This window comes from Cimex lectularius, unplaced genomic scaffold (assembly GCF_000648675.2).
Source record: "Cimex lectularius strain Harlan isolate CLEC.00 unplaced genomic scaffold, Clec_2.1 scaffold122, whole genome shotgun sequence".
Classification (NCBI taxonomy): domain Eukaryota; kingdom Metazoa; phylum Arthropoda; class Insecta; order Hemiptera; family Cimicidae; genus Cimex; species Cimex lectularius.
Genome location: NW_019392735.1, coordinates 990,079 through 1,015,299, shown reverse-complemented (window position 1 = coordinate 1,015,299; position 25,221 = coordinate 990,079). Strand labels below are relative to the sequence as shown.

Genomic DNA, 25,221 nt, shown 5'->3' with positions numbered 1-25,221 from the left:
ACATGCAGTGCCACGCTTCAACATCCAAAGCCACTCCTTAGTTAAGTTTAACACCATATGTAACTCTTTTGTTTTGTAACAACCAATAAACTCGCAATTTTGAATAACTATGAGTTTTTTCATTGATATTGTAGAGAAGAACCTAACTAAACCTAACCCAAACCTTGACTAAAATAATGTACCTATATTGTGCAGAAAGCTAATATCTATATATGCTACGGTACACCCTACCTAGGTAGGTAGGGTGTATCGTGTATGTACGACAACCCTGCATCACACACACTTGCAGCCTCTCAGAGTCGATCGTAAGTAGTCTAAAAATATTGAGGTAGATCGCCAGCAGTTCAAGTTTGAGCACCCCTGGTTTATAGAAAACATTAACACGGCTTAAATAGAAAAAACGTGACGAAATAGAAAAATTATTATTAGAATTTTAACTTTTAAATGTTTGATTAGGGTTACTCTCGAAAATCATAGACAATATTGCGAAATGATTTTTATTTTTACAGAGTCTATTCTATTTTTCCATTTATAACAACGCTTATTCAAACTCATAAAATTTAAATATTAGATCTTTGAAAAATTTCAAAAATTCAATATGTTTTGATAAAAATTCCTAGATATTATCGAATTTCAGAAAAACCGCTCCGCTTAATAAACATTCGAATGGCTAGGGAACCCAAATTCTCTTTACAATCCCTGAGCAAAATCCATAGGAATTATATCTTCCCCTTCCCTTGCTTTTTGACGGTTTGATTTACCATAATTCTCTTCGTCCAACGAATGTATAGATCTAGCAAAGCTACCATTCGAAAGTTTTGTGATAACCAACTTCAGGATTATGGGGTGGAGACTGGAGTAGAAGTAGACTTACACGGACATAGGAAAAATTAACTTCTGTATTAAAAATTAATAACTATAGAAGTGGAGAGGTTACGGGAAACAGACTCCCCAAATATTACAATCAGTCCTACTATACCAAATATTACAATCAGTCCTATTACATACCCTGGTGGGAGATTTAGGAGGGATTTAACAATGGTGGGAGTGAAGGGTGTTGGTAAAGTCCTTATCTTGGGAAGTCGGTACAAGGGGGAAAGCTTTTAAAATAAAATATTTAGGAATAATAGGAATAAGGGATATTACAGTTTATTTAATGAGCCAGTTTTTGTAGAAATTGCAAAATTGCAATAGGTCTAGCACCCTAGCCTAGCGAATTTTTGAATTTATTCAATGAACCTCTAATGTCCAAACTCTATAGGTTTCCGCCATAAGAACATGGAAAATCGTCATCGGAAAAGTTTTATTTTTGGAGGGGTATAGAAAAAAAATCTATTTTCTCGACGGAGTGAGATATCTTTCGCCGCATTCTACTCTATTGGTGTACTATCCCCCAATACTTTTTTGCAACGCACCGCCCTGTATAATCAAATTTAGTCTGTAGTACATGGGCAATGTACGATGAACCCGAAGCGGCATTGGCTAATCATAATCTCTTCAGTGTTTTCCATCGTGAAAAGTGAATGTTTTAGTAAAAAGCTGGACAAATATGGCAGGTTACTGAAAAAACACACTTCTTTGCTGTCATGTAAAAATTTATCGTTGTAAGTGCATGCAGTGCAGAAAGAAATTTATAGTTGATATCATAAATCGTGAAGGAACAATAATTATTTGTAAAATTCAAGAACCAGGCCTATTTGTGCGGAATGGACGACAAACGTCCAGCAATTAGGGCATTGTAATCCTACCAGTTCGCTTGTCAGAAATTTTGATGTCACGTTATATTTTTTCTATCATAACTTTTAGTACTATTTTGCAACATTGCAGATTGACCCTTTCTCCAAAAATAAGCAGGACTGTATGAATTGCTTGGAAAGAAAAATAAATTTTCCAAGCCCTAACTAGGTAGCGGAGGAGCTTTGTCGGACCTCGACCTTGTGCCAGATGCAGGGGTGGGTAAAAACGGGCCCAAGAAAGAAAAGCGGCTGAGAGATTTCAATGAAATGAATGGCCCCTAGGGAGGATTTACATTCCCGTGTAAGTGTTCCTTAGCTTCCCATCTCGGACCATCTTTGTAAAACAGGAGAACGATGGTAAACGGGGAAAGCATTTGCCTGTTACTCTCGATTTGATCCAATGGATTTTTTCACCCCCTTTTGGCTGGTAGGCGAATTAAATACGAATGCTTTCCGTTGAAGAATTGATTTATTTATTTTTTTAAAGCTCGTTGGTTTTATGTTTTTATTTAATTCACATCACGAATTATATTAAAATTCATGCCTTGCTTGGGTCAGGCCAAATAAGAACAAATATAATTTCAACCTTTTTTTTATATTTCAAGAATTTTCTTCGTGACTCCCTTCCGTATGGGTTTATCGTGTGAAAATATCCTGCAGGTTTTGGCCAAGCCTTTTGGTCACTGATAAACCGTGAAAAACAAATAAAGCCATACAGCGCAGGTCGGCGCGTGATGTGGAATGCCAGAATCGGCAGAAAAGAACCTGACTCGTACAATTGCAGAACCGGCAATACGTTTACGTCTTTATTTTCCTTAATCGACGGTAATATGAGGGTAAATCTTTTTTGCACATGTCTTTATTTTATTTTCTCGTCTGGCAGCTCTTGTCCACTCGAGGTAGAGCGAGGGGATAAAGGGGTGTGTGTAATGTGAGTGTGTGATAGAAGAAAGTAAGCTCATCACACTTGGAGGTTTAGGGCTCTGAATATAAAAGTTTATATCGTGATACAGTGATAGTGTTACATTGCTTTGCAATGTTGGGACTGAGTCGGTCTTCAAACAAATTTGAAACCATCTATTAAAAACGTAATCATGTCAATTTTACACCTCTAAGATTTGTTTTGCTCCAATTATTACCTTAAAATAGGCGAAAGTTTGGAAGATAACAATTGAATTTGTTTTTTGATTGATCTTGACCATACCGAGAATTATTCCTAAGCAAAAAGTGATCGATATATTTAACACTTGAAATAGAAACTTTGTAACATAATAAAACTCATGGCATTTTAAGCCATTTATACAAGTTTACAGATCCAATGATTAATATCTCTATATAGAAAATTAGCTAAATCCTTGGAGGTGGTTCCTTCTAAAATAAAGAACGCAAGGAGTATTTCCATCATTTATTTCCACCAACATAAAGAGTACATACAGTTCCATAGAAAATAGATACAGTCCTTTTAATACAAAAGCATACAAATTTGTCAACAAGAGTCAAAAGTCATACTTCATATTCAAGTAGAAACAGCATTTGGAAGGTAGACAATTTAGTACGTAAAATTAACTTTTCCACGTGGAAAAGTTTTATTTAAAAAAAATCATAAATGTCTTTAAAAAAATCCATGATACATAGTGAAATTAAATAAGTAACAAATAATCTAAAAGAAGTTTGTCCTATGCAACTGATAAATACTTATATAAACAATGAACAATTCTGTGACAAAGCATTTGAAAAGAATAATCGAAAATCTTTATATAAATTTTGTTTCTTCTATTACAAAAATAGCAAAGAGACACTTCAATGCTTTTCAGATTTTTTTCTGAAAAAGAGAGAAAGAGAGAGAGAGAGAGAGAGAGACATATAGACAGACAAACAGACATAGATAGATAGGTAGATAGATAGAGATAGATAGATAGAGATAGGTAGAGATAAATAGATGGATAGAGAGAGAGAGAGTGAGAGAGAGAGAGAAAGGGAAAATGGGAGTGAGAGAGAGAGAGAGAGTGAGAGAGCGAGAGAATGTGAGGGAGGGAGAGAGAGAGTGAGAGGGGGGACAGACAGACAGAGATAACTTAAGTGTAAATTAATAATTGAGATATCCATAAAATAGGAAAATAATCCACTAAACTTGGAAAACATAACCGGAATAATAACTTAAATTCATTTTACTTTTTATTTAAGGCCTTGATTAAGATGAAAAAGTTAGTGTCAAGAGCGGAATTCGAACCCACGTCCTTCGGCTCCAAGGGGATCGAAATCACGATGGAACAAGTGGTAAGAGCAGCGGCGTATTTAGTCGAAGGCCGTGGCTTCGAATCCCGCTCTGTCACTAGAAAAATATGTAATTAATTTAAATAATTAATATGGTCAGTTATGAGTACTAAATACATATCTATAATAATACTAACATAAAAGTCGATTCCTCGATTAATTATTTTAGTTAACTTCTAAGTGTAATTTAGTATAGCGTATCTATCTGCTTATGGATATTAAGCGAATGGTTTATTTATAAGATTTGCATTTATATATATAAATTCATGCCTGGAAAAAATTACCCTTTGGTTTTACAAGATATTGACCAGGGTTTTCTGTGTAGTTGGATCTGCAGACCTAATAGTGTTAGTTTAGGACGAAAACGTTTATACGTCCCATCTCAGATGTCGTAAAAAAAGTACTCCAGTTATTGGCCAGATCCATCTTTTATCGAAGGCGCCTTATCCGGTTTATAGAGGAAAATATTCTCTTGTAGGAATTGTAAAAATCCACTTTTAATCCCCGTCCCTCTTATTATAAGACGGTATAGTTTTTGCCAATTAAGACCAGACTTCCGACGATTAGGGAAGTTGTTCTGTTAAGTGGGGCGTTATGAGCTTCGCACACTTGTTAATGACTCCGGGGGAGGTAATACAAACATCAGTCTCGTGGTTTTAGGTAAAATTACTATTTTTCCTCCATCCTGGAGGATCTGCTGAATTTTAATTTTTACTTAAATAGGCAAACACATAGTTGGGCAAGTAGATACCGGGCTGAAACAATTTTTCGCTTCGGGACAGTTCAGAAGAGCTATTTGCTTTTCTCTAATCGACTTCAGCTCGCTTAGTTTCGCTGTTTAAACAATTCCGCTCAGGAGTTCTGTGGCTTTGAGTATTCCCTATTTCTCCGTAGCTACCAAACTTATCACCAGACGAGTACAAACCTCCATGCTACCAAGTTTTCAAGGAAACTGAATTGGCAAACCAAAATTATTAGATACGAAACATTTGCAAAGCAATGTACTAATTTAGAAAGCTCTAAATTTAAACGAAATATTTAATATATTTTTTAGACTGGATTTCGATTTAAGTCAATATTAATCGCCTATAGTTATTACAGTGAAAATTATTATTACAGTGAAATCCCGATATTTCCTATCTCGATATGCTATATATTCCGATGAATCGTAAGAAAGTACTGGTCCATTGAAAAATCTCGTTAAAAAGTATAAAACCAGTACTTTTTATTCCTCTCGGTGTAACGTACTTTTTTCCGCCTTCAAAGTCGACGAATCGTTTTATAATTCGTATTTAGCATGGAAATCCCGATAAAACATGTTAATACAGAGAGGTTTCCATGAAAGGAGCTCCACAGAATCTGTTCGCCAGCAACCAATTCGACGCGCCCGAACAGCCTGTATGTCACTTAGACCACAAGGGCGTTGTGGCAAGTGGTGGCTGTTTCCAGGATTTGTTTGTAACATCTGATGCTAATGACTCAAGTAAACAATGGAAACGACACGAAGGATGGACAAAGTTAATGGCAGCCACAATAAAAAATTGGTTCTGAACTTGTGGTTTCCTTAAGGAGGATATATCGGCCATGAAATCCGAGAAAATAAAATCCACCCATGTGATTTCATCTCTTGTCACAAAACAAAGAAAATCCCGCTACTTTTCAGGAAATTTTAACTGATACAGACGACGTGGATGGTGAAGATGACGAAGAATCAGAAGAAGTTGCGAGTATCAGTTGTTAATAGGCCAAGAAATTGACCGATCTCATAGTTACTTTTTTAGCGGAATCAACGGTGGATGAAAACGTGCTCTGGACAATTCACACTATTAAATTAGCAATAGACAGTGCATGTTTAAATAATTTCTTTAATACAAACAAAAATTGATCAAAAACTGCTCAGAAAGGAAGAGGGATATTTGTAATTTATTCTTATTCTTTTAAGTTTAGTTAAATTAACCGATATATTCTTGCTAGTTGGATAAAACAAAATAGAAAATACAGACCAAAAAAAAACAATGTTAATCCTCATTTTTAATAACGATTTACTTCAGAATAGTAATCATGAAGATTACTCATTTTGTAAACAAACAACTTTTCTCGTCTTTTCTCCATGTTAATCCATTCATATTCACTATAAAATGGAACGACATCATCTTGGATCAGGAGATCGCAGTATTATTGAGAATGAGTGAGAAAGGTGACCGACGGAATAGCCCGCCACCAGCAACTCAGGAGAAAATGGTGCTGCGAGTGCCTAGAAGAGAACACCAATTCGAATGCTGTTACATTTACTGATGAGTCGCGTTTCTGTTTGTATAGTGATAGCAGGCGCCGAATAGTCTACCCAATACAGGGGATTCGTACAACGCCCCAGTTCGTGCTCCCCTCAGTGCAGTTTTGAGGAGGCGGTGAAATGATGGTCTGGGCTGGGGATTTAAACTGGAGGACGAACTGGGTCCTTGGAATTGGCGGGTATTTCCGATTTCTGGATGACAAAGCCAGACTTCATAGAGGTAGAGTTGTTCATCAATGTTTAGAATCCTGTGAATTTTTCATCTGCCCCTTCTCCTATTGTCTGCAGAACTGAATCCCATTGAGCACACGTGGGATGCGTTGCAAAGAAGGCTTTTCGATCACCATCCGCAGCAGTTGATCTGCAACAACTGAGTTGCATCATCGATTGAGATGAAATTCTGTATGAAATGAGTAGAACCTTATCAGCAGTACGCCTGACATGCGCACAGATGTTTTTGCTAACAGAAGACATTATACACGGTATTAATTGTTTAAAAAAATTATTGTGTCCAACTAAAAAAATTATGGAATTAAAACTGTTTATTTTGTTATTTTTCAAAATCCCTTACTCAAATTTAACCTGCCGGAAAAATATAGTAATTCCTAATAAATTTTAAATATTTATATTAAATTATAATGAAAATAAAAAAGAAATTCTGCTCGGGAAAGTAAATGTTACAAAATTGGCAATATCCCCATTCATTTGTGAGCAGTTTAATATATTTGTTAATGTGTTGGTTGNTATATAGAATTGATATAAAATAGAAAAAACTTCCTCCTATAATGCACTAAAAAAATTAAAACTTTTGATATAACGTATTTTTTATTTTTACCCTCGATACACCTTAATCTCGATATACGTGACATGTCGATATATCACACTTATCCTACGTCCCCTTGAAGATAGGATGTATCGGGATTTAACTGTATATCCCCGATCGACATGTTCAGAAAAAAAGTTACTCCGAGTGGACCGAAACTTACAGGTTTTATACAATTTACCGAGATTTTTTCACTTTCTTACGACGTATGGTGATACAAAATATCGATAGTCCACTGGAATTTCAAACCGGAGTAAAATTAGAAACGGACCTATCCCCATCAAATTGACAGTCTGTCAGACCTTAATTTGTGTAAAAATAATTATACATAAAAAAAGTATGTTCAGGGTAGTGTCTCTTCCATCTTAAGAATGAAAAAGCAGAACAGTGACACTTGTGATTCCGTTAAATGAAGGTTGATCGTACAAACTACTCTCTTGAGATTGGATTGTGGATAGGCTTTGAGATCCTGTCCAACTTCAATAAAACCATAAATGGACACGAGAAGACGGGTGTGTCATGTCGAAAAACTGTTTAAGGGGCAACTACAATTCAGGATAGTAAACTGAGGAAATCAAGAAGGTAATGCAGTTCAAGCTGAGAATGAAATGTTGATCTGTTGGCTGGCCAAGTAACATTTTGTTATTTGTCATATAAAAAAATAAAACGAAGAATAACATTAGGTTTTATAAATATAGTAACAAATTAATTTTACTTACTTTTTATTAACGTAATTTAATTAAACCTACCTTCCTACAAATATGATCTCTCTCTCTCTCTCTCTCTCTCTCTCTCTCTCGGTTCCCCTCACTCTCTCTCAATCACACTCTCACTCTCTTCGTTCCTCTCACGGACGTTCGTATTTATCCCATCTGTTTTTATATGCCCGCGATAGCCAATCTCCGTTGCTTGATATGTACTAAAGAGAGATCTTTCTACTTCACTTCCGCCTCCTGCATACTGAAGGATTTTTTTCTTTTTTCTTCGTCCATATTCTGCTTCTTGTCTATGATTCCACTTATGCCAGTATAGGTCTCTTATCACATTTTACAGTATTATGGACTGCTGAATAGATAAGCTGAGATAACCAGGCTAAGGTAGCAGAACAGATTATTGAATTTCGTGAAGGATTACTTGGTTTATATATTTACTCTACTTATATATTTCTGTTGTTCATATCCATTTGAGAATTTAATCCATTGTTCACTTCTGTGCCAAGATATTTTAATTTGGGCATTTCTGTTTCTTCGTGGGTCGTGTGATATCTTTCTGTGGTCTGCAGTGTGGACGAATAATTGAATGATGAATAACGACAATTCAGTCTGCCTATCTTCACTGGGTTGGTATGCTAGACGCATTACTGCATTTCGCCAACTTTAGGTAGACCAAAATGATCGGTAACGACCAAATTCAAACTTCTATTTTGTTTCGTTTTGTATTTATTAAGAACGGAAATATTGCTCCTCTGCTTATGAACATTATGGCAATGTTTTGATTTTACAGCTCTTAAAATTCATACCGGTTGCTTTTCCCTTTTCACTTGAAGGTTGAAAAGAAATTTTGATTGACTGTCCGTCTATAATCATTTTATCGTCGGCGTTTTTTATGTTATTAACAGCAAGGACATTGATTTTAAATCGGCCTGTTATCTAGTGTTTTTTGTGTTTTTTCAAAGTACATATTAAAGAGCCCAGGAGACAAGGCGCATCCCTGCCGGATTTCCGAGATGGTTACCGAATTGTAAGCAAACAGCAGTCTTAATAAAAGTTTCGAATAAATACCAAATCTTTGTCATTTAAGTAACATAAGCAAACAAAATGTGCAACTGTGTTCTTTTTCACACTGTGTTTGAATAGCAATTGGAAAAGTGCTCATGATTAGGATGTTATTAATGATTCAATAGTCGTTTTTTTCTGGTGTGAAATTACTGTAGACGTGTCCTTTGAAATAAAGTTTTAGCTAGCATGGGAAATTGAAGGATTGAGAAATGTTCAAATACCTTTTAATCCACCAGCGGATATCACAATTGGATATTCGAATCGCGCATCATTCGTGGCGATAAATCACGTAAATGAACTTTGTTTTTGTTTAATTTCATGCAAATTACCCTCTCGGACCAATCCGTGGAACCGTTTCCGACATTCCTGGAGGTGATTTACTCCTCTTTCGCCGATTATTCAAGAAGAGGTGGCGCGTGGGGGTTAGGGACTTTGGGAATTGTTTTTGCAAAGAAATGCCTCCTTGAAAAAGGGCCAGGTAGCGGATTCGGCTGCCAAAACCTACGGTCTTTCCGATTCATTGTTTTCCACTCGTCTAAAATCATTGTTATTTATTGATACAGTCCATCGGGAATAGTTCTCATCTAATTAGTACGAATATATTCCGTAAAAATAACAAATCCCAATTAAAAAGTAGAATCTCAGGGGATTTAGGTCAACTCGCCTAATATGCGACCTTTTCAAAGAAAAACAAAACACTTTCCTGGGACTGTCCGTTCAATAATTCATTATCGCGACTCGTCGAGGTAACGGCGAGAGAAAGAAGATCCCTGGGAGAGAGAGTGAGAGCCGATGAGGCAGAGGTCAGAGTTGAGAGAAGAGCCTCTCCGAGGTTCCCACGCTACCTCCATTCCGTCAAACTTATACTCCGCCTAGAAAATAGAATACTCTCCTATAGGACGGATCTTGTTTACATCCCTTTGTCCTAAAAAAGCACCCCACGAAAATTTTCTGTTTTATATGAGACAGTGATGAATCTTGACATTTTTACACTAAACAAATTGCATAACCGTCTTTGTAAAACATACAGCCATATTTTTTCTGTCACAGAAAGGATTTCAATAAATTCCTTGCGATGTTTTAGACATATTTATATCTTGACATGATTTTATTTTAAACACGTAAATCATAAAATTGTAGTATAATACAATCTTGTCATAATGCTGGAAACTTCCTTATTGATAGGTATGCACTTCGTTTCAAACTTAATGCATGATTGCACATGTCTGTTTTTATCTCCTATATAATTAGTGGTCAGCCTTAACATTGTAATTATATGATTAAATAACGATCATGGATGACGCCAATTAAAAAGAAATCACTTAGTCTTTTCGTCGAGCTTTCGAGGTGTATGTTCACTCTCATCAGGTCTATGAAACTTTTATGGACTTGTCTTCACAATTATGAAACTTATGGTTTTAAATACAAATTTCAAACCATACACCGTACAGTAGCAGTTTAAACATATCATCTATAACCTTGTCAAATGTTTTTTTTTAATTTTTTTTAATTTTTATTTATTTATTTATTTTTTATTAATTCGCTATAGCGTTGTTACTTGTACTCTATATGAGTTTTCAGTTTTACAACATTTTCAAACTTCCTGTAATACAATGGTCAGAAGCGCTCTCTTCAATGATCCATTACTAAGCCAGGAAGGGTTATTTAAAAAAACTGTTCCTTTTGAAGATTTTCCTCTTTATCAAGGATCAAATGAACGTTGAAACCATCGGAATGAAAGGGTTCTCCTTTTTCATTTAGCTATCATTCCAAGTCTCGGGACTTAATTGGAGTTTTAAAACTATCCTTTTTATGTATATATTGCTCGGCGTTTAATGGATCAAAAGTACTTTAAAATCGATTAGAAGGAGAGAATGGGCTGAATGTACTTTCCATTATATTGCTACATTCCCATGGGTCAATTTTGAAACAACTGGAGGGAATGATTTCATTTTATCTGTAATAGTTTTTAAAATTAAAATTAAAGAAAAACAACAACAATTATTTTTAGTTCTTTTTTTAATTTGTTGCGTCAGAAAACTTCTCAAATTTAACACATGTCATACTATTTGCGTTATTAGTTACGTTAGAATCCTAGTATTTTCAGATTTCCTTTCGGAGTGATGATGAACCATTTTTGTATGACTATCCTTGCTGTTTTGGTATGCATCTCGGATTCTCGCCATTTTCAGTGGTGGGTCAATCTAATGACAGACTCAATGGAAAAAAGATTGAGGACATGAAAACCAGAATGGTCAGAAAAGATTATGAATTAATTAATATGATTTACACCTTTAATGGCAAACTTTTCTCGTCATTATGTTTGTAACTTCATCCGAGAAAACGTTGGTTAGAAACAATTTAGCAATTATAAACTCTGCTGTAAATTTAATCAGGCTGCTATGATTTGATTTTAAAAGGCTGAAAAGGCGGGAAGGCTTTTGTGTGTAATTACTCATTTGGCCCATTGACGTGGCGGCATGTTAGTTGAGGCCTCAATGTAAGGCATCATTTAAACACAAAAACGGCAGTTGGTGGCCCATTCGTTTTATCTATCCCGGCACATTCCCTTCCTTACTTTTAATTAAAATCCCTGACGCCATCTTGCAGAATTGGATTTGCACATCTTAAAGCAGAGCGACACCCCCTCGGGGGATGACTAATAGTAAAGTTTGTACAGCGTCGGATCTAATTACAGCATCACTTTTCTTACCGGGGACAGGCAAAAGGGACAAGTGACAATTGAAATTGACCTAGGAATTTAATATAACCAGGGTAAAACAAGTTCTGATCCCGGAGCCGCCATTCTTGTAAGAAGGATCCATTAATAACGTCAGGACGGAGCCGATCTGAAGGGATGTTAAAAATGCTGGAGAAATCGTGATCAATTAAAAGTAGCCCTTCCTTAAAACCGTGGTGCAATTTATTACACAGCATCATTTTTCGTAAATTCGTAAAATCTAACTTTAAACTATCTAATACTGATCAGTTCTCGCACATTGATGATGCCCCCTCAAATGCAAAGCCTCCATTCTTTTAAATAATATTTATTTTATATTTGCACCTCTAGTAGCAATAAATAAATTTTGTAATATAATGTGGAGGATTTTTCAAGTAGGTTGAAAGAGGAAAACTATTGGACAAGAGGGTGTCCAAAAAAGCATATTGTGGAGTTTGTTTTAGCAAGTTCTGACAAGGAGAACGAATAGAATATGGCGGTCAATGTGGACGGTTTCATTGGAAACGTTAAGAGATTAGGGATTTTACTGAGGAATTTGGATTGAAGAGGCTGAATACGGGATGAACTGGAATATTTGGTTGAGCTCGAAATTTCCACTCCGTAGGTCCATATCCTACAAATGTCTGTATTGTGGAGGTTAGTTTGTTGCTAATGTGTAGGTGCGATTTTGTTCGAGTAGTCTCAGCAAGAGTTTGGAAACTACGATTCATTTCTAGCGTTTCAATCGAGCGTGTTGATTCCACGCCAGTCTTTCATCAATGCAAAGTCCCAGGTAATATACTCCGACAACAGTCGGGATCAGTATGTCATACAGTCGTAATGGAAGGCACTTTCATAGTGCGACAGTGACTTAAACACGTTTTATTTCTTTCACTTTGATTCTCCAGTTTTCTTCGGTCAATGGATTTGAACTTAGGATTTTACGACGGATGGATTGGATTGAGAAGAGAAAATAGCCGTGTCATCAGTAAAATTAGGGATGTATGTGGGACGTAGGAATGTACGTGGTGTATATGCAAAACGGATCGGACCAAAGATACTTCCTTGGGGTACTTACGTTTCACTGGAATATCAAAGAAAAGAGATATGAGGTAGTAGGAACTGGGAATTACCTTCTGAAATATTCTCAGTAAACCCGAATTGTCATACCCGATCGAAAGCCTGGGCTACGTCGAGAAAAAAAATGCCTAAAAATATTTATATAATGTATAATATAAATTTATAAAATCATACAAAAACTTGTGTCTTAATTTTTACCTAAAATCTGGTGAAAATTGTATCAGTATAATTAGCTTTTGTAAGGTTATCTCGTGAAGAATTTTTTCAATTCACTTAGCAACCATTTTAATTAAAAAAAATATCCGGTAAAATTAAATATAAAAGCTATCTACTCCCCGAGGGATGGATGGTGGAAAACAAACCTTGGATTTCGTTAACTCTATTTATGTTATCCATCATATGATTCTGTATTGATGTTGTTCTAAATATTGTACAACTAGCTTAAAAGCCGTTGTTTCTCAAAAATGTGATTCAAGTTCAAACCTCCTCGCGAGTGCACTATCTATATGTCATTCTCATTGATCAGTTATTTATTCCAGTCTGGATTGATGGCTAAAGTCAGGATCCCTGAGCAAACATGCAGTTTCTCCAACACAGCCAGGAAAGCGCGGAATTGGAATTAATGAAGCGGAGGGACAACCTTCCGATGAAGACATTACTGACGACAAGCCAAAGGAAGAACAGCCTTCAAATGAAGCACTTAAACAGTATCCAGCATGCACAAATTCTACAAGTCTCCATATAGTACAGGTCAAACAGACATTGGAAGTGGAATATTCCGTTTGTTGGACGATTTCTTTACAACTAATGAAATTCCAGCTCTATTGATGTGTGCATATATGGTGCAAAAGCAATGACTGGCCGAACGATCGGAGTGATTACTAAAAGCGTTAGTACCACGGCAGCTGCTTAGATTTTGGATTTATAGAGGATGATGAGGGTATAGCTCAATGTTTGGTTTGCGCGAACGTCCTTCCAAACAGTTCAATGGTTCCAGTTAAATTGAATCATCATTTTGATGATAGAGATCCAAAACTCCTGGAGAAGCAAACTGATTTTTTTTCATGAGGAAACGCACTAAACTGGCTGGTTCTCAAAAATTAATTAAAATTCATGAGGAAACTTAATGATAACTCATTATGAGCGTCTTACTAAATATGTTATCGAATTGTACAGGCAAGTAAAGCTCATACCATCGCTGAAACGTTATAAAACCGTGTGGTAACGATAGTATATCTCGAATGCTTGACGAAAAAGCAATAAAACGTATATATTCGGTGCCATTATGAAATAATACTGTCAAATGACGGATACTTGATTTATCAAATGATGTGAAAGAATGGTTTTTCGCATCCAACAAAACTCATTTTCTCTCCAAATCTACGAATCAACAGATGTCGCTGGGTTGGCTTTTGTCCGAAGATTTTCCCTTGTGCAAACCACTTCCTGCCAATGCAGCAGTTACCGAAATATTCCGTTTGTTGGACGATTTCTTTACAACTAATGAAATTCCAGCTCTATTGATGTGTTCATATATGGTGCAAAAGCAATGACTGGCCGAACGATCGGAGTGATTACTAAAATAAAATAAAATCGAAGGATTGCAGTCGTGTTCTCCATAGACATGCTTTAACTATGAAACAAATGCCAGCCTTTTAAAGAATGTTTTGGACGAGTCTGTTCAAATTACGAATTATATAAAGTCGCGGCTTTTGAAATCAAGAAGTCATACTTTTCAAAATAGTACGTGAAGATATGGGAAGCCTTCATCATCCCCTGCTTCTCCAAACAAAAGTGAGAGGGCTGTCTCGAAGGAAACACTTTCAGGATTACGGGAGTTATGTTTTGACGCCTTATCTCAACACAATATCAAATTGGCCAACATTTTCAATGATGAGAAATGACAATGTATAATGTCTTATTTATTTGATATCTTCATCAAAATTAATGAGACGAGTCTTTCGTTGCAAGGGAAGAGTATGACAAGTTTCGATGCTAATGACTAAGTTCCGTCTTCGAAAGAAAAATTCAGTTTTGGATTGAATCTATTGAAAAAGTAGTATTTCGCTATCTTCAAGTGAATACGATTGTTTGATAGATATTACTTCAGAGACCACACCTTCAAGTCTACTTTCGAGTCCGATACTTACCCCCGATTTTTTGCTCTGACTGGAAAACCAAAAATTTCAACCGCTCGTTGAAAAAGCAAAACTTGGCGAATTCGGATTGCCTATCTATACAGCCACCAAAACTAAATGCAGAAGCTCTCTAGATGCTGAACCCGACATCCGTCTTCGACTATCAAAAATTAAACTAAACATATCCAAATTGTGCAGGCTAAAATAACCTCACTCTTCCCATTAATTCATTAATCATTAATGTTGAAATAATTACTTTTGAATTTGGCTCCAGTTTTATCTACCTATGGATTCCGTTCTGTCCAATTTGATTTTTGTGTTCCGGGTTTGGTAAATAAAGTTAAGTACTTCAATATATTGTTTACTTTCATAGTGATATCCTAATTAGAAACGGACTGGCTGATTTATAAAACTTTAATTTACTACATATACTTAAATACTTGAATACTTGAACGAGAGCGTTCCGCCCTGAATTTTGTTCAGTGAAAGGGGTCCGCGGGCTAAAAAGTTTGGGAAGCCTTGTTAATCGAAGTCTTCTTCGATTTTTCGATAGATCGATCTTGTAGCAAACGGAAAACCATTTTTATAATTATATTCCAAATTTCATCCAGGTTGGAAAACGGGGAAAAACATTTGTGACAATTGACAATTTATCCCTCGAGAATGTATTAACACGGATTGGATAAACGATGAACCTGAAGTGACGCTGTTATCTTCCGACCGTATTTCAACGGCGTAAAGTGCCCGGTCGCAGGTCGTATTTTATCTACACCGGCTTCGATGAAATAACTCCATACCGGACAAACGGTGTGGCTTTTCCAACAGATGTGCCGAGTTATTTTCTTTTATTTCAGATTCGCGTTTTATCCCCTTTAGCGGAGGGGAAAAATTGCTTCCTTTGGACGTGGACCAAGTTTTAATAACAGGCGTCAGAACTAACCGCTCACAAATTACAAGATTATAATTAACGACCGATATGAAAGTCGAGGCAGAAAATTTATAACAAAATGCTAGATTGTACAGAAATGCAGAAGCGAACACGATCTTCGGCCTTTTATCAAATCAAAATGATGATCATGAGCAACGATGTAATGATTTATTTTTTCACTTGAGTATAAAACAATAACAGTCTTTAACAAAAATTGGACAATATAACTATAAGAAATATATAATAATATATAAAAATATAGGAACTATGTAGGAAAAAATAATAAAGGCAACATAGTCAAGTCAACACTTTCTCGACGTTTATAATTAAAATCATCAACCTGTTGTCAATAAAATCCAATATGTGTGTGTGTGTGAGAGAGAGAGAGAGCAAGCGAGCGAGAGAGAGAGAGAGAGAGAGAGACAGAGAGACAGACAGACAGATAGACAGAGACAGAGAACGTAACAGAAACTGACAGACCAGGTTCATTTGTTAGAAATCACAAAAAAATTGCTGATTATTCTAAACGTGTCACACGTAAGAAATATTCAGATTATTTTCTACATAACCAGTACATTTTAATTTACACCACAACATACATATATTTACTCTAGCTGACGATTCAGTTTTCCTTGATTAATTTGCAGGACGACATGCCCAAATGATTCTAATTTTTATGACCTATAAATTATAATTCTCCGTTAAAATTTTCCTTGGCTTCCACAACTTTGTTAGGGAAACGAACATTCTACGTGTTCGAAGGATTCGTGTCCTTCATCTTGTTTTTCGGTTCTACCTGAAGATTCAACGGTTAACGGTAATCATTTATGAGGTCCCAGGGCTTCAAAGGTTCATTTTTTCAGTTTCGAGTAAAACCATGGTTCACGAAACCCGATTTGATTTATTATTGTAGTAGTTCATTTGCGGCCTGACATCTCTTCCGGCCGCTGTTGCCCCTCAACCACGGAGCGGTAAGTTCATTCGTAAGCTTGATTTATACCCGGGCGAAATCCACCGCGGATTCAAAACAGAACGGTACAAGCTTAAATTATTCATATTTGATGCTGTGCAAGCCGATAGAAAACTTTATGCATAATTTGGCTATAGTTGTTATTCAACAATCAAACGATAAACGATTCGTTCCCAGGATTTGAGAATAGTCGAAAGCAGGGCGTATCCTCCGAAAGAAAAGCCCTTGGGACGAAGCCAACCGTTTTCTATATTGTTCTTTGGTGTGCGATCTCTGTGGCGTGTAAATAGTCCACTTAAAAAAATTAGCAAACTGTATTGCCGGATCTAAAATAGCCAAGATGAAGGATTAATGTGTTAAAACAGAGCAGGTATTCACATAAAGAATATATGCTAAACGGAAAGAGATTTATCAAGCTTTAACTGGGTGAACCATTGTGGAAAAAATGAATAAATTAGACTCAGTGACAATTGTGCCGATCTTGTGACAAAAGAAAATTCGTTTGGAATTACAAGATTTATTATTATACATCCCATAGGGAAAATTAAAAAGTTGCCCGAGGACAGCATAATCCCATTTCTGTTCTTTCGTGTCTCTAAAACTGGTCCTGCGGTCCTTGGGAATGCTAAAACTCCCTTTAAGTTCCCACAGGGATTCAGGGACATTCCTTTATTCATGTTGTGCCTGGAACGTTTGCGGTATGTCAGCTGAATCAGCTCGTGGCGATTAATTCGGAAAAAAGGGAAGAATTTGGAAAAACCGCAAACTAATTAAAAAAAGAATATAAAACCGATGTTTTTAACTGGGTATTTATCCGGATCGTTTTTTAATGGAAAAAATTTCCAAAAATTCTTAATTTTTTAAACTATGGTTTTGGGTATATGTAGATTAATATCTATGTAAACGCCTCGTAGCGGCATTTTTCAGATTAGTAATATCGAAGTAATTCACTATACATGATCTCGATCAAGGAAGACAATGAAGATTCTGTCCTGGTTTGATGAATGGAGACTTCGGTGGATCGACGCACCTGCATCCTGCTGTGTGAGGAACACCTGCCTCCTCACAACTGATTTCAGAACTGGCTGGTATGAAAGGAAATTGAAAGCCCTAGATCTACATGACAACAAAAAACGTTTTCGAAACCCCTCGAAAATGATTGAACAACAAACATTTTGATAGACATCGTGAAAGCATTGAGCAACAAATATTTTAATAGAGATGTGGACATTACGAATCGAAATAATTAAATAAACATCATTAACAAACTGAATTATTAATAAACATGTTAAATTAACATAATCAAAAAGGAAAGAGAGAAAGAGAGAGAGTGAGAGAGAGAGAGAGAGAGAGAGAGAGAGAGAAAGAGAGAGAGAGAGAGAAAGCGACAGAGACTCAGAGAGAGAATGAGAGGAGGAAGGGTGAGAAAGAAAGGGACATGGAGAGAGAGAGAAATAGAAATAGGCAGATAGAAAAAGAAACATACAAATAGGTCAGAAACATCATTAACAAACTGAATTAATAATAAACATGTTAAATTAACATAATTAAAAAGGAAAGAGAGAAATAGAGAGAGAGGGAGAGAGAGAGTGAGAGAGAAAACGACAGAGAGANAATAAAAATGCTTAAAGATTGGTCCTAAATTCTTCTAGAGCCGGTTAAAATTTGATTCAAATACAATATATCACCGACTTAACAGCCCTCGCGCTCAACTAATTGACAAAAGCAACTTGAAACTGTGAAGCGCGTTGGTTGCCATGGATTAAGCCTCAAAGGGTTCGATGTTTAAGTTGAGATTTATTTTGGTCGGATGTAATTAACGTCTCCAGCGACAACCTTCGCCTAAACTTGCCACCTATCCAAATCCCGCGCCGTCGAACTCGAAAATGTCACCAGAAAATGGAGTTAGATTGCGGAGTTTGATTATTTGTTCAGTTAGCGTACCAGCAAAACCTGTCGAAGGCGTTCATAACAAAAATCAATTGATACATTTACTTGGAAAAATTGAGTTGACTATGAACGTTTCTGAGTTTGCTGACACCAACAAGAACAAGCGAATCATTGAAACATTGGATCATTATCGATCCTATTTCAGTGAGATGTTTATATGCGGTGACGATTTTCGAACATAGATGACAGTTATTAAATGAAAACACCAACAAGAAAGACACTCGTTTAATTTGCTGACTATTGAGACCCTCAAATTTACGCTTGTCCTAAGCTGATGACACTCAGGTTTAACATTATTCACCTAGGATAAGAAAATAATAAGCAAGAAATTGTAGGAACTTTTGAGTTTCTCTTAAAATGGTCCATGAAATCGGGTTTATTTTATGAAACTCACTATTCTTCCAGAGTTGGTAAAAGTTGTCGCTCAGAAGGGGACATGTTCGTCTCAAAATACATACTATTTTAATTTAAATAAAAACAATAACTGATTGATTTCAAACCTTACTTTGCAAGTAGATTTTAAAAAAATGTCATGTAAAAACAAAGTTGTTATTCGTATTTTGAAAACCGTATTTTTTGTGAATAGAAAAAACGTGATAGCTTTGAAACAAATTTACAGGAGTTTAGAACCCTATAAACTACACGTGAGGGCAAAACCCGGTCTTTTTACAAAAAATAAGAATCGAAGATATAAAATAAAACGTTTCAGGAGGTGTTTTTACGGGTCTTTGCAAGCGCAGAGGTCATATCAACGCCCGGGACGCCGGTAGTTTTGAAAAAAAGCCCATTTGTAAGAAAGTCGGTTTCGGACATAGGGCTGCTAGATTTGAACCCTCCCTGTACCTTACAGTGATGAGCGCCGTTAACGCCTTAACCGGTGCTACTACCTACGCCCCAGAGGTGTTTGTTGATTTCAACCTCATTTTTTAAGGTATATAATGACATAAAAGCGAAAAAAAACCTTGTTGGCATAAGAGGAAAGAGAAAATATATACCTTTCCAAGGGTTGAAATACAGTTGAATTTATGAATTTAGAAGTGGAAAACCAAACATCTGCGAACGCCTCCCGGCTATCCAACCTATATATTTTTCATTGGTTCGAAAATTCGTATAAAGGGGTTTAACGTTTGCTTCAAACGAATTTAAATTTTTTGTGTATACTTTAATAGAAGCGTCTTTTGGGCTTTCTGACTGTTTAATACGATCCTGCATATCTATTTTTATTTATACATCATAAAAAAACTCTAGTGATATATCATAATCTTGAAATGTAAGCTAAGAAAGGCAGAAAATCATATTAATAAATATGTACGTTAATATATACATTAATAACCGTTTTTAATTTCTCAGTTCCTAGGCGAGAATAACACGCCGTTATAATTTTCGATCTAGTATTTACTTATTAATAAAATTCAAATGCTGGCAGAAGGCTTTTTACAGAAATCTTCGTTCAAAGTGGTAGATATTTCTTAATTTATGGTACAAAGGGAAAGTGATATAAGTGGAAAATCGTAACTTTGGGGAAATCGTCATTAAAGGTTTAAATTTTTTTCCCAAAACCATGTGGAGGTAAAAATCTCAAAGGAATACTCTGATTCGCTCAACATCAACAAATCTTCCTGAAGTGGTTTTTCTCCATGTACTTAATTCGATTTTAACCATTTTTGACTTATCCCAGGAACCACAGGTATATATGTCGAATTATCAGGTTTATTTTAGATATAAAGTTAGTTGTAGACTTATGTTTTTTAAGAGAAAAGAAAAACAACAATAATTCGTAAAATAAGTAACAGTAACGTGACAAATATGTTTAAAAACAATTTCATTGAAGTCGGTGCTCCCACGTCCGTAGCATTTCCTATGGTAAGTTTTTTTGTCATAAAAGCCTATTTTTACTTTTTGCGATTAGCTAAACGGATGGTTTTCAGTAGTTAAATCTTTATGCTGAATTTAAAGTTTCAAATTTGTATTTTAAGTATTGTATAAATTATATATTTCTCTGATATTATGTTATATTGAACCGTGTGGTGATTAGTGACCTTTAATCGATAATTATTCAGAAATCGTAAGATGCGGTCTGGTGTGATGTAGATTTCAGAAAAACATTTTCTTTATCGTGCCAACGTTTCGATCTTTATTCAGATCATCTTCAGGGCCTTGTGATGTCTGCATTTCAGCAAAAAAGTTCTCTGGTTGGTAGCCGATGCGAGTTTCTTCTCATTGTTGGCAATGTCCTTCAGAATAATTTTAGCTGCGTGTCCATATGTAGTTGAAATTTGTTCATAGAATCTCATGTTCTTCCTTCTCGTGTAGAAATGTGTGGTGATTAGTGACCGTTAATCGATAATTATTCAGAAATCGTGAGATACGGTCTGGTATGATGTAGGTTTCAGAAAAACTGAATTTCTGAATAATTATATTGAACTATACGTCCTCCAAATCAGTTCAAGCTTTACAATTCGGTTAGCTTTTCTCAACAGTTTTATGTCCTTAAACACCATTTTTTTCATATAACAAATTGTTGTAATTAGCAAACCATTTGTTACAAAATGGTCAAAAAGTGATGTCTGATTCTTCAGGTTTGTGGGACGAGTAAAACATGACAAAAATCCTGCAAAAAGTGTGTCTATTATTTTGTATTCATTGCAACATAGACCATTATTTGGCTAAACTCAACAAGCGTTGTTTTTATGTTTTTGGCTTAACTTCCATTTATCAAGTCACTTGGTATAGGCTTAAACGAATTGCTCGTTTAAATTCTTTGAAATGTGTATCAAACAAACATCCAGTTCATCCTACAATGTTATTGCTTTATAAACCAATTTGAAAGTTTTCCTCCAAGTGGACCGAAATATGTACCAATTATTGTTGTTGCCGATTATCAACTCGAGAATATAGTTCGAATTTGCGTGTGGAACTAGAATCGGCAAATTATATTTTACAATATCCTTTCTCGTTCTACTTTTGTTAACGTCAGGCAACGAAACCCTGTTCGCCAGTGAAAATTTCATCAAGGGAAAGGTATAAAAGGTCGGAAGACCATGCGAACGTTATGGGAAATGTGCCTGTTTTTCAACTCCCAGCATGATGGATCTCCATCACTCAATTCCCCAGCCATATCTCTAGGGAAATGATTGGCTTATCCATTATTACTTTTGCAGAGCATAAAATTAAATCAAGAGAAAAAATCCCATAGTTTCAAAAAAAGAATTTTGTCAATGGATCTCTCTTTCTTTTTTCTCTTTACCTCTATGTCCCACATACAAATTAATTAATAATTTCCTTTCTTTTCAGGAGCTCATGTTAATCCTTCCATCAGCATTGCCATGGCGTTGACGAGGAATATTTCTATTCTGAGAGGAGTGATGTACGTCGTCGCCCAGTGCGGGGGCGGGATCGCCGGTGCAGCGCTCCTTTATGGGTGAGTCTCATTGTTTTAACGATATTGACTGGGAATCGGAGATCGGTATTTCTGCCCGGGTAAGGCGGATGTAAATAGGGTTGATTAGCCAGTCGAGGATCTGTCGGACGCGTATTTGCGTTGGTGGGAAATGGATCGCTGTTTAGACAAGTGCGTCTTGTCGGAAATACGCAGAGTCAGTTAAACATGTTCACCGTCCAATTAACAGAAGGGCAAGTACTGTTTTACAGTTCAATCGATTCGTGCAGATAAAAAATGAAAAGTGTATAAAATGTCCCTACATCAGTTTTAAAGTTTGAATGAATGTAAATCTGTCAGAAATAAAAGAAGACTTAATTAGCATTCAGTTGGATTAAAAAATACTTGATTTATGGTTTATGCAGAATGATGGAGACATAATTCATAAGATGACACCCTATAATTTATAACTTGTTTGCATTCGTGATAATTCTAAGGGGTGGCGTCCTTAATGCCATCGTGGTGTTGACTGATATCATTTGGGATACGCCTCAGACACAAAGCGGAAGGCATAATGAATTTTTTTGAAAATATCTGTGCTTTGAAAATTAAATGAACAATAATGTGACCCTATTTAAAGACCTACAGTGTTTTAAAACAAAAGTATTCGAGTTAGTGAAATAGATCAAGGTTCTTTCCAAAAATGTATATCATCACAAGTTAAATCTAATAAGTCAATAATTGCAATGTTTTTGACCACCAACGTTTTAATTTTGGATGGGTAGTGCATTCTGCGTTGCCATCAAACTTAGAGGTACAAATACTCTGTTACTGTTTTATTTAAATAACAACGTTATATTTTAGCACGGAGAAAGGTAAAATATAGGCCGAAAGTTTGGCAATTGATAAATATCTCATAGCTGATTGACCTAAGCCCTGATAACTACCCATCCTATATTAATAATAGTCTGCTCAAAGTTCTTTTAAAAAATTCATATCATTACAAGTTAAACCTAATAAGTCAATAACTTGCGATGTTATTGACCACCAACTTTTTAATTTAGGATGTGTAGTTGATAAATAATTCACAATTAATTAACCAAAACCCTGATAAACTGCCCTACCTACATTAATAGATCCATTATATTTCGTGGTCCGTTGACACAAATAACTTTTTTTTTCCACTACCTTCGGCTCAATACGCCGTTGCTCTAATGTTGGTTGAGATGGGGAGTTGGTGTCCGAGTGGATCCAAGTCACAATAGCTCAAGTGGTTAGAGCAGCGGCGTATTGAGCCGAATGTCGTGGGTTCGAATCCCGCTCTTGGCACTAACTTTTTCATTTCAACCAATAACTTACATTAAGATTAATTAATTGAAATTAATAATAGACGTCCACACCGAGATATCGATCTACAGATAATAGCCTAATAAATATGATATATTTAATACGATTCTACAGCTTTCTATTTCTAAGTTCATTGTTATTAACATTTCACATAGATAATATGGCTATAAATATTCCGTTTAAAGGGATTTGGGTAATAAAAATGTAATTTTTCCGACGAGATTTTTACGTTGGTTGTTCACCACCTTACAACGCTGATCCTTATTTATTCCACCCTAATCTTTCCTCCCTTAAGAAAATTCCATCTAAGGTAAAACATGAACGTTATAAATAATAATAAAAATAATTAAAGGATTGAGGTAAATGTGCCTTAAAGGTAAATTTTACAAATGGGTTGAATATTTACACTACTTAAATTGCAATAAATAAAACAAAATAAATTAACTATAAAGACTTTTAACTAAACACTTTTTTTTGGGGGGGGATAATGAATAACCTGATCAGGAAAATTCAATATTTAAGTGTGAGACGGAGATTTCAAAAGGTTCCTAGATGACGTGGGACCGTTGTGAACCTTTGTCCAAACGTTGAAAAGAAACGGCCCTGTCGGTACCAAACTACCACCATTACACGGCAAAAGTCGGAAGAATGGATGACCCATCCTTCTTCACGGTTATGATTAAAAGAAAAAATTACTTTCACATCATATCAATTAACATTGGTATTTAATACGTACAGATAACCCCGGTAGCAGCCGTTATATTAATTATTTATAAGCACGGATTTTCATAGCATGATGGATTTCTTAGCGATTTTTCAGTTCAATTTTTAAACACCAGGCGATTCACATCAAGTCAAATATAGAATTGATACATAATTATTGATCTTTGTTGGAAATATATTGAATACAAGGGTTGAAACACAGAATAAGCAATCTCAATCTCGCGATAAAAAACAAAATAGTTCAGTTTCTAAGTTATTTCCCCAAAACAATAATTATCTCCTTTAAAAGTAGGTTTATCGCTTATATATAGAATATATGGATTTATGTGGGTTGTTCAGATACAAGTTTAGACAAAAAATCTGCGAAAGTTCGACATCAAATTGTCTCTCATTGTAAACTACCACAGATATTATCTGCTCAACCACCATGGTTGATAAAGGGAGAGGTGAAGAACTCCAAGGGCAAATAACCGGAGTTTTCCACTAGGCTTTCTTCCTTTCGATGACAATCCCTCAGCATCTTACCGTAAGATGATAATCCGTCCCACTGTTTCAATTCGATTATTCAAACCTGTTATGAGACTTCTGGTGACAAATCCAACCTAATCCCTTATAATTAGCCCGGGGGTGGGGGAGCGGGCTAATCTCATTTCTAACTAAAGCACTTATTCCCTTCCAAATCGCATCCCAGCTCGTCTGGACTCTTAGCAGTAACTCCCCGTGGTCCTCTTTCCCCTCCGGTAAATAAATAAACCTGCTTTCATTATCCTTCAAGTGCCAACTCATTAACAACTAGTATTATCCCGAGGGGAAAAACCAGAACTGATTAAAATTACAAAGTACGTTTCCTCGGTAGGGGATTTTATTTACAACCTCGTTTACTCCGTGATGAGAAACTCGCGTTTTTCCAGGCGGTGTTTTTCAAAGACAAAAATTAAGACGTTTTAGAACAGAATAATCATAGCGTCTTTTTATGTTATAAGTCTAAAAAACCCCAACAAAACAACAATTTTAAACTTTTAAAATAACCAACTATGAACCTTGCTTGTCGGTTGTGATTTTTTGCTTGTTGGCCTGCAACAT

The 25,221-nt window shown here is 35.8% G+C and overlaps 1 protein-coding gene across 1 annotated transcript in view; it reads left to right on the top strand.

Moving 5' to 3' along the window:
* Positions 1 to 25,221, top strand: part of LOC106660935 (neurogenic protein big brain) — a 90,126-nt gene that overhangs the window by 6,121 nt on the left and 58,784 nt on the right. Inside the window, exon 2 of the mRNA XM_014384007.2 lies at positions 21,984 to 22,110. Within this exon, the coding sequence (XP_014239493.1) occupies positions 21,984 to 22,110 (127 nt within the window). The remainder of the gene's footprint in view (positions 1 to 21,983; positions 22,111 to 25,221) is intronic.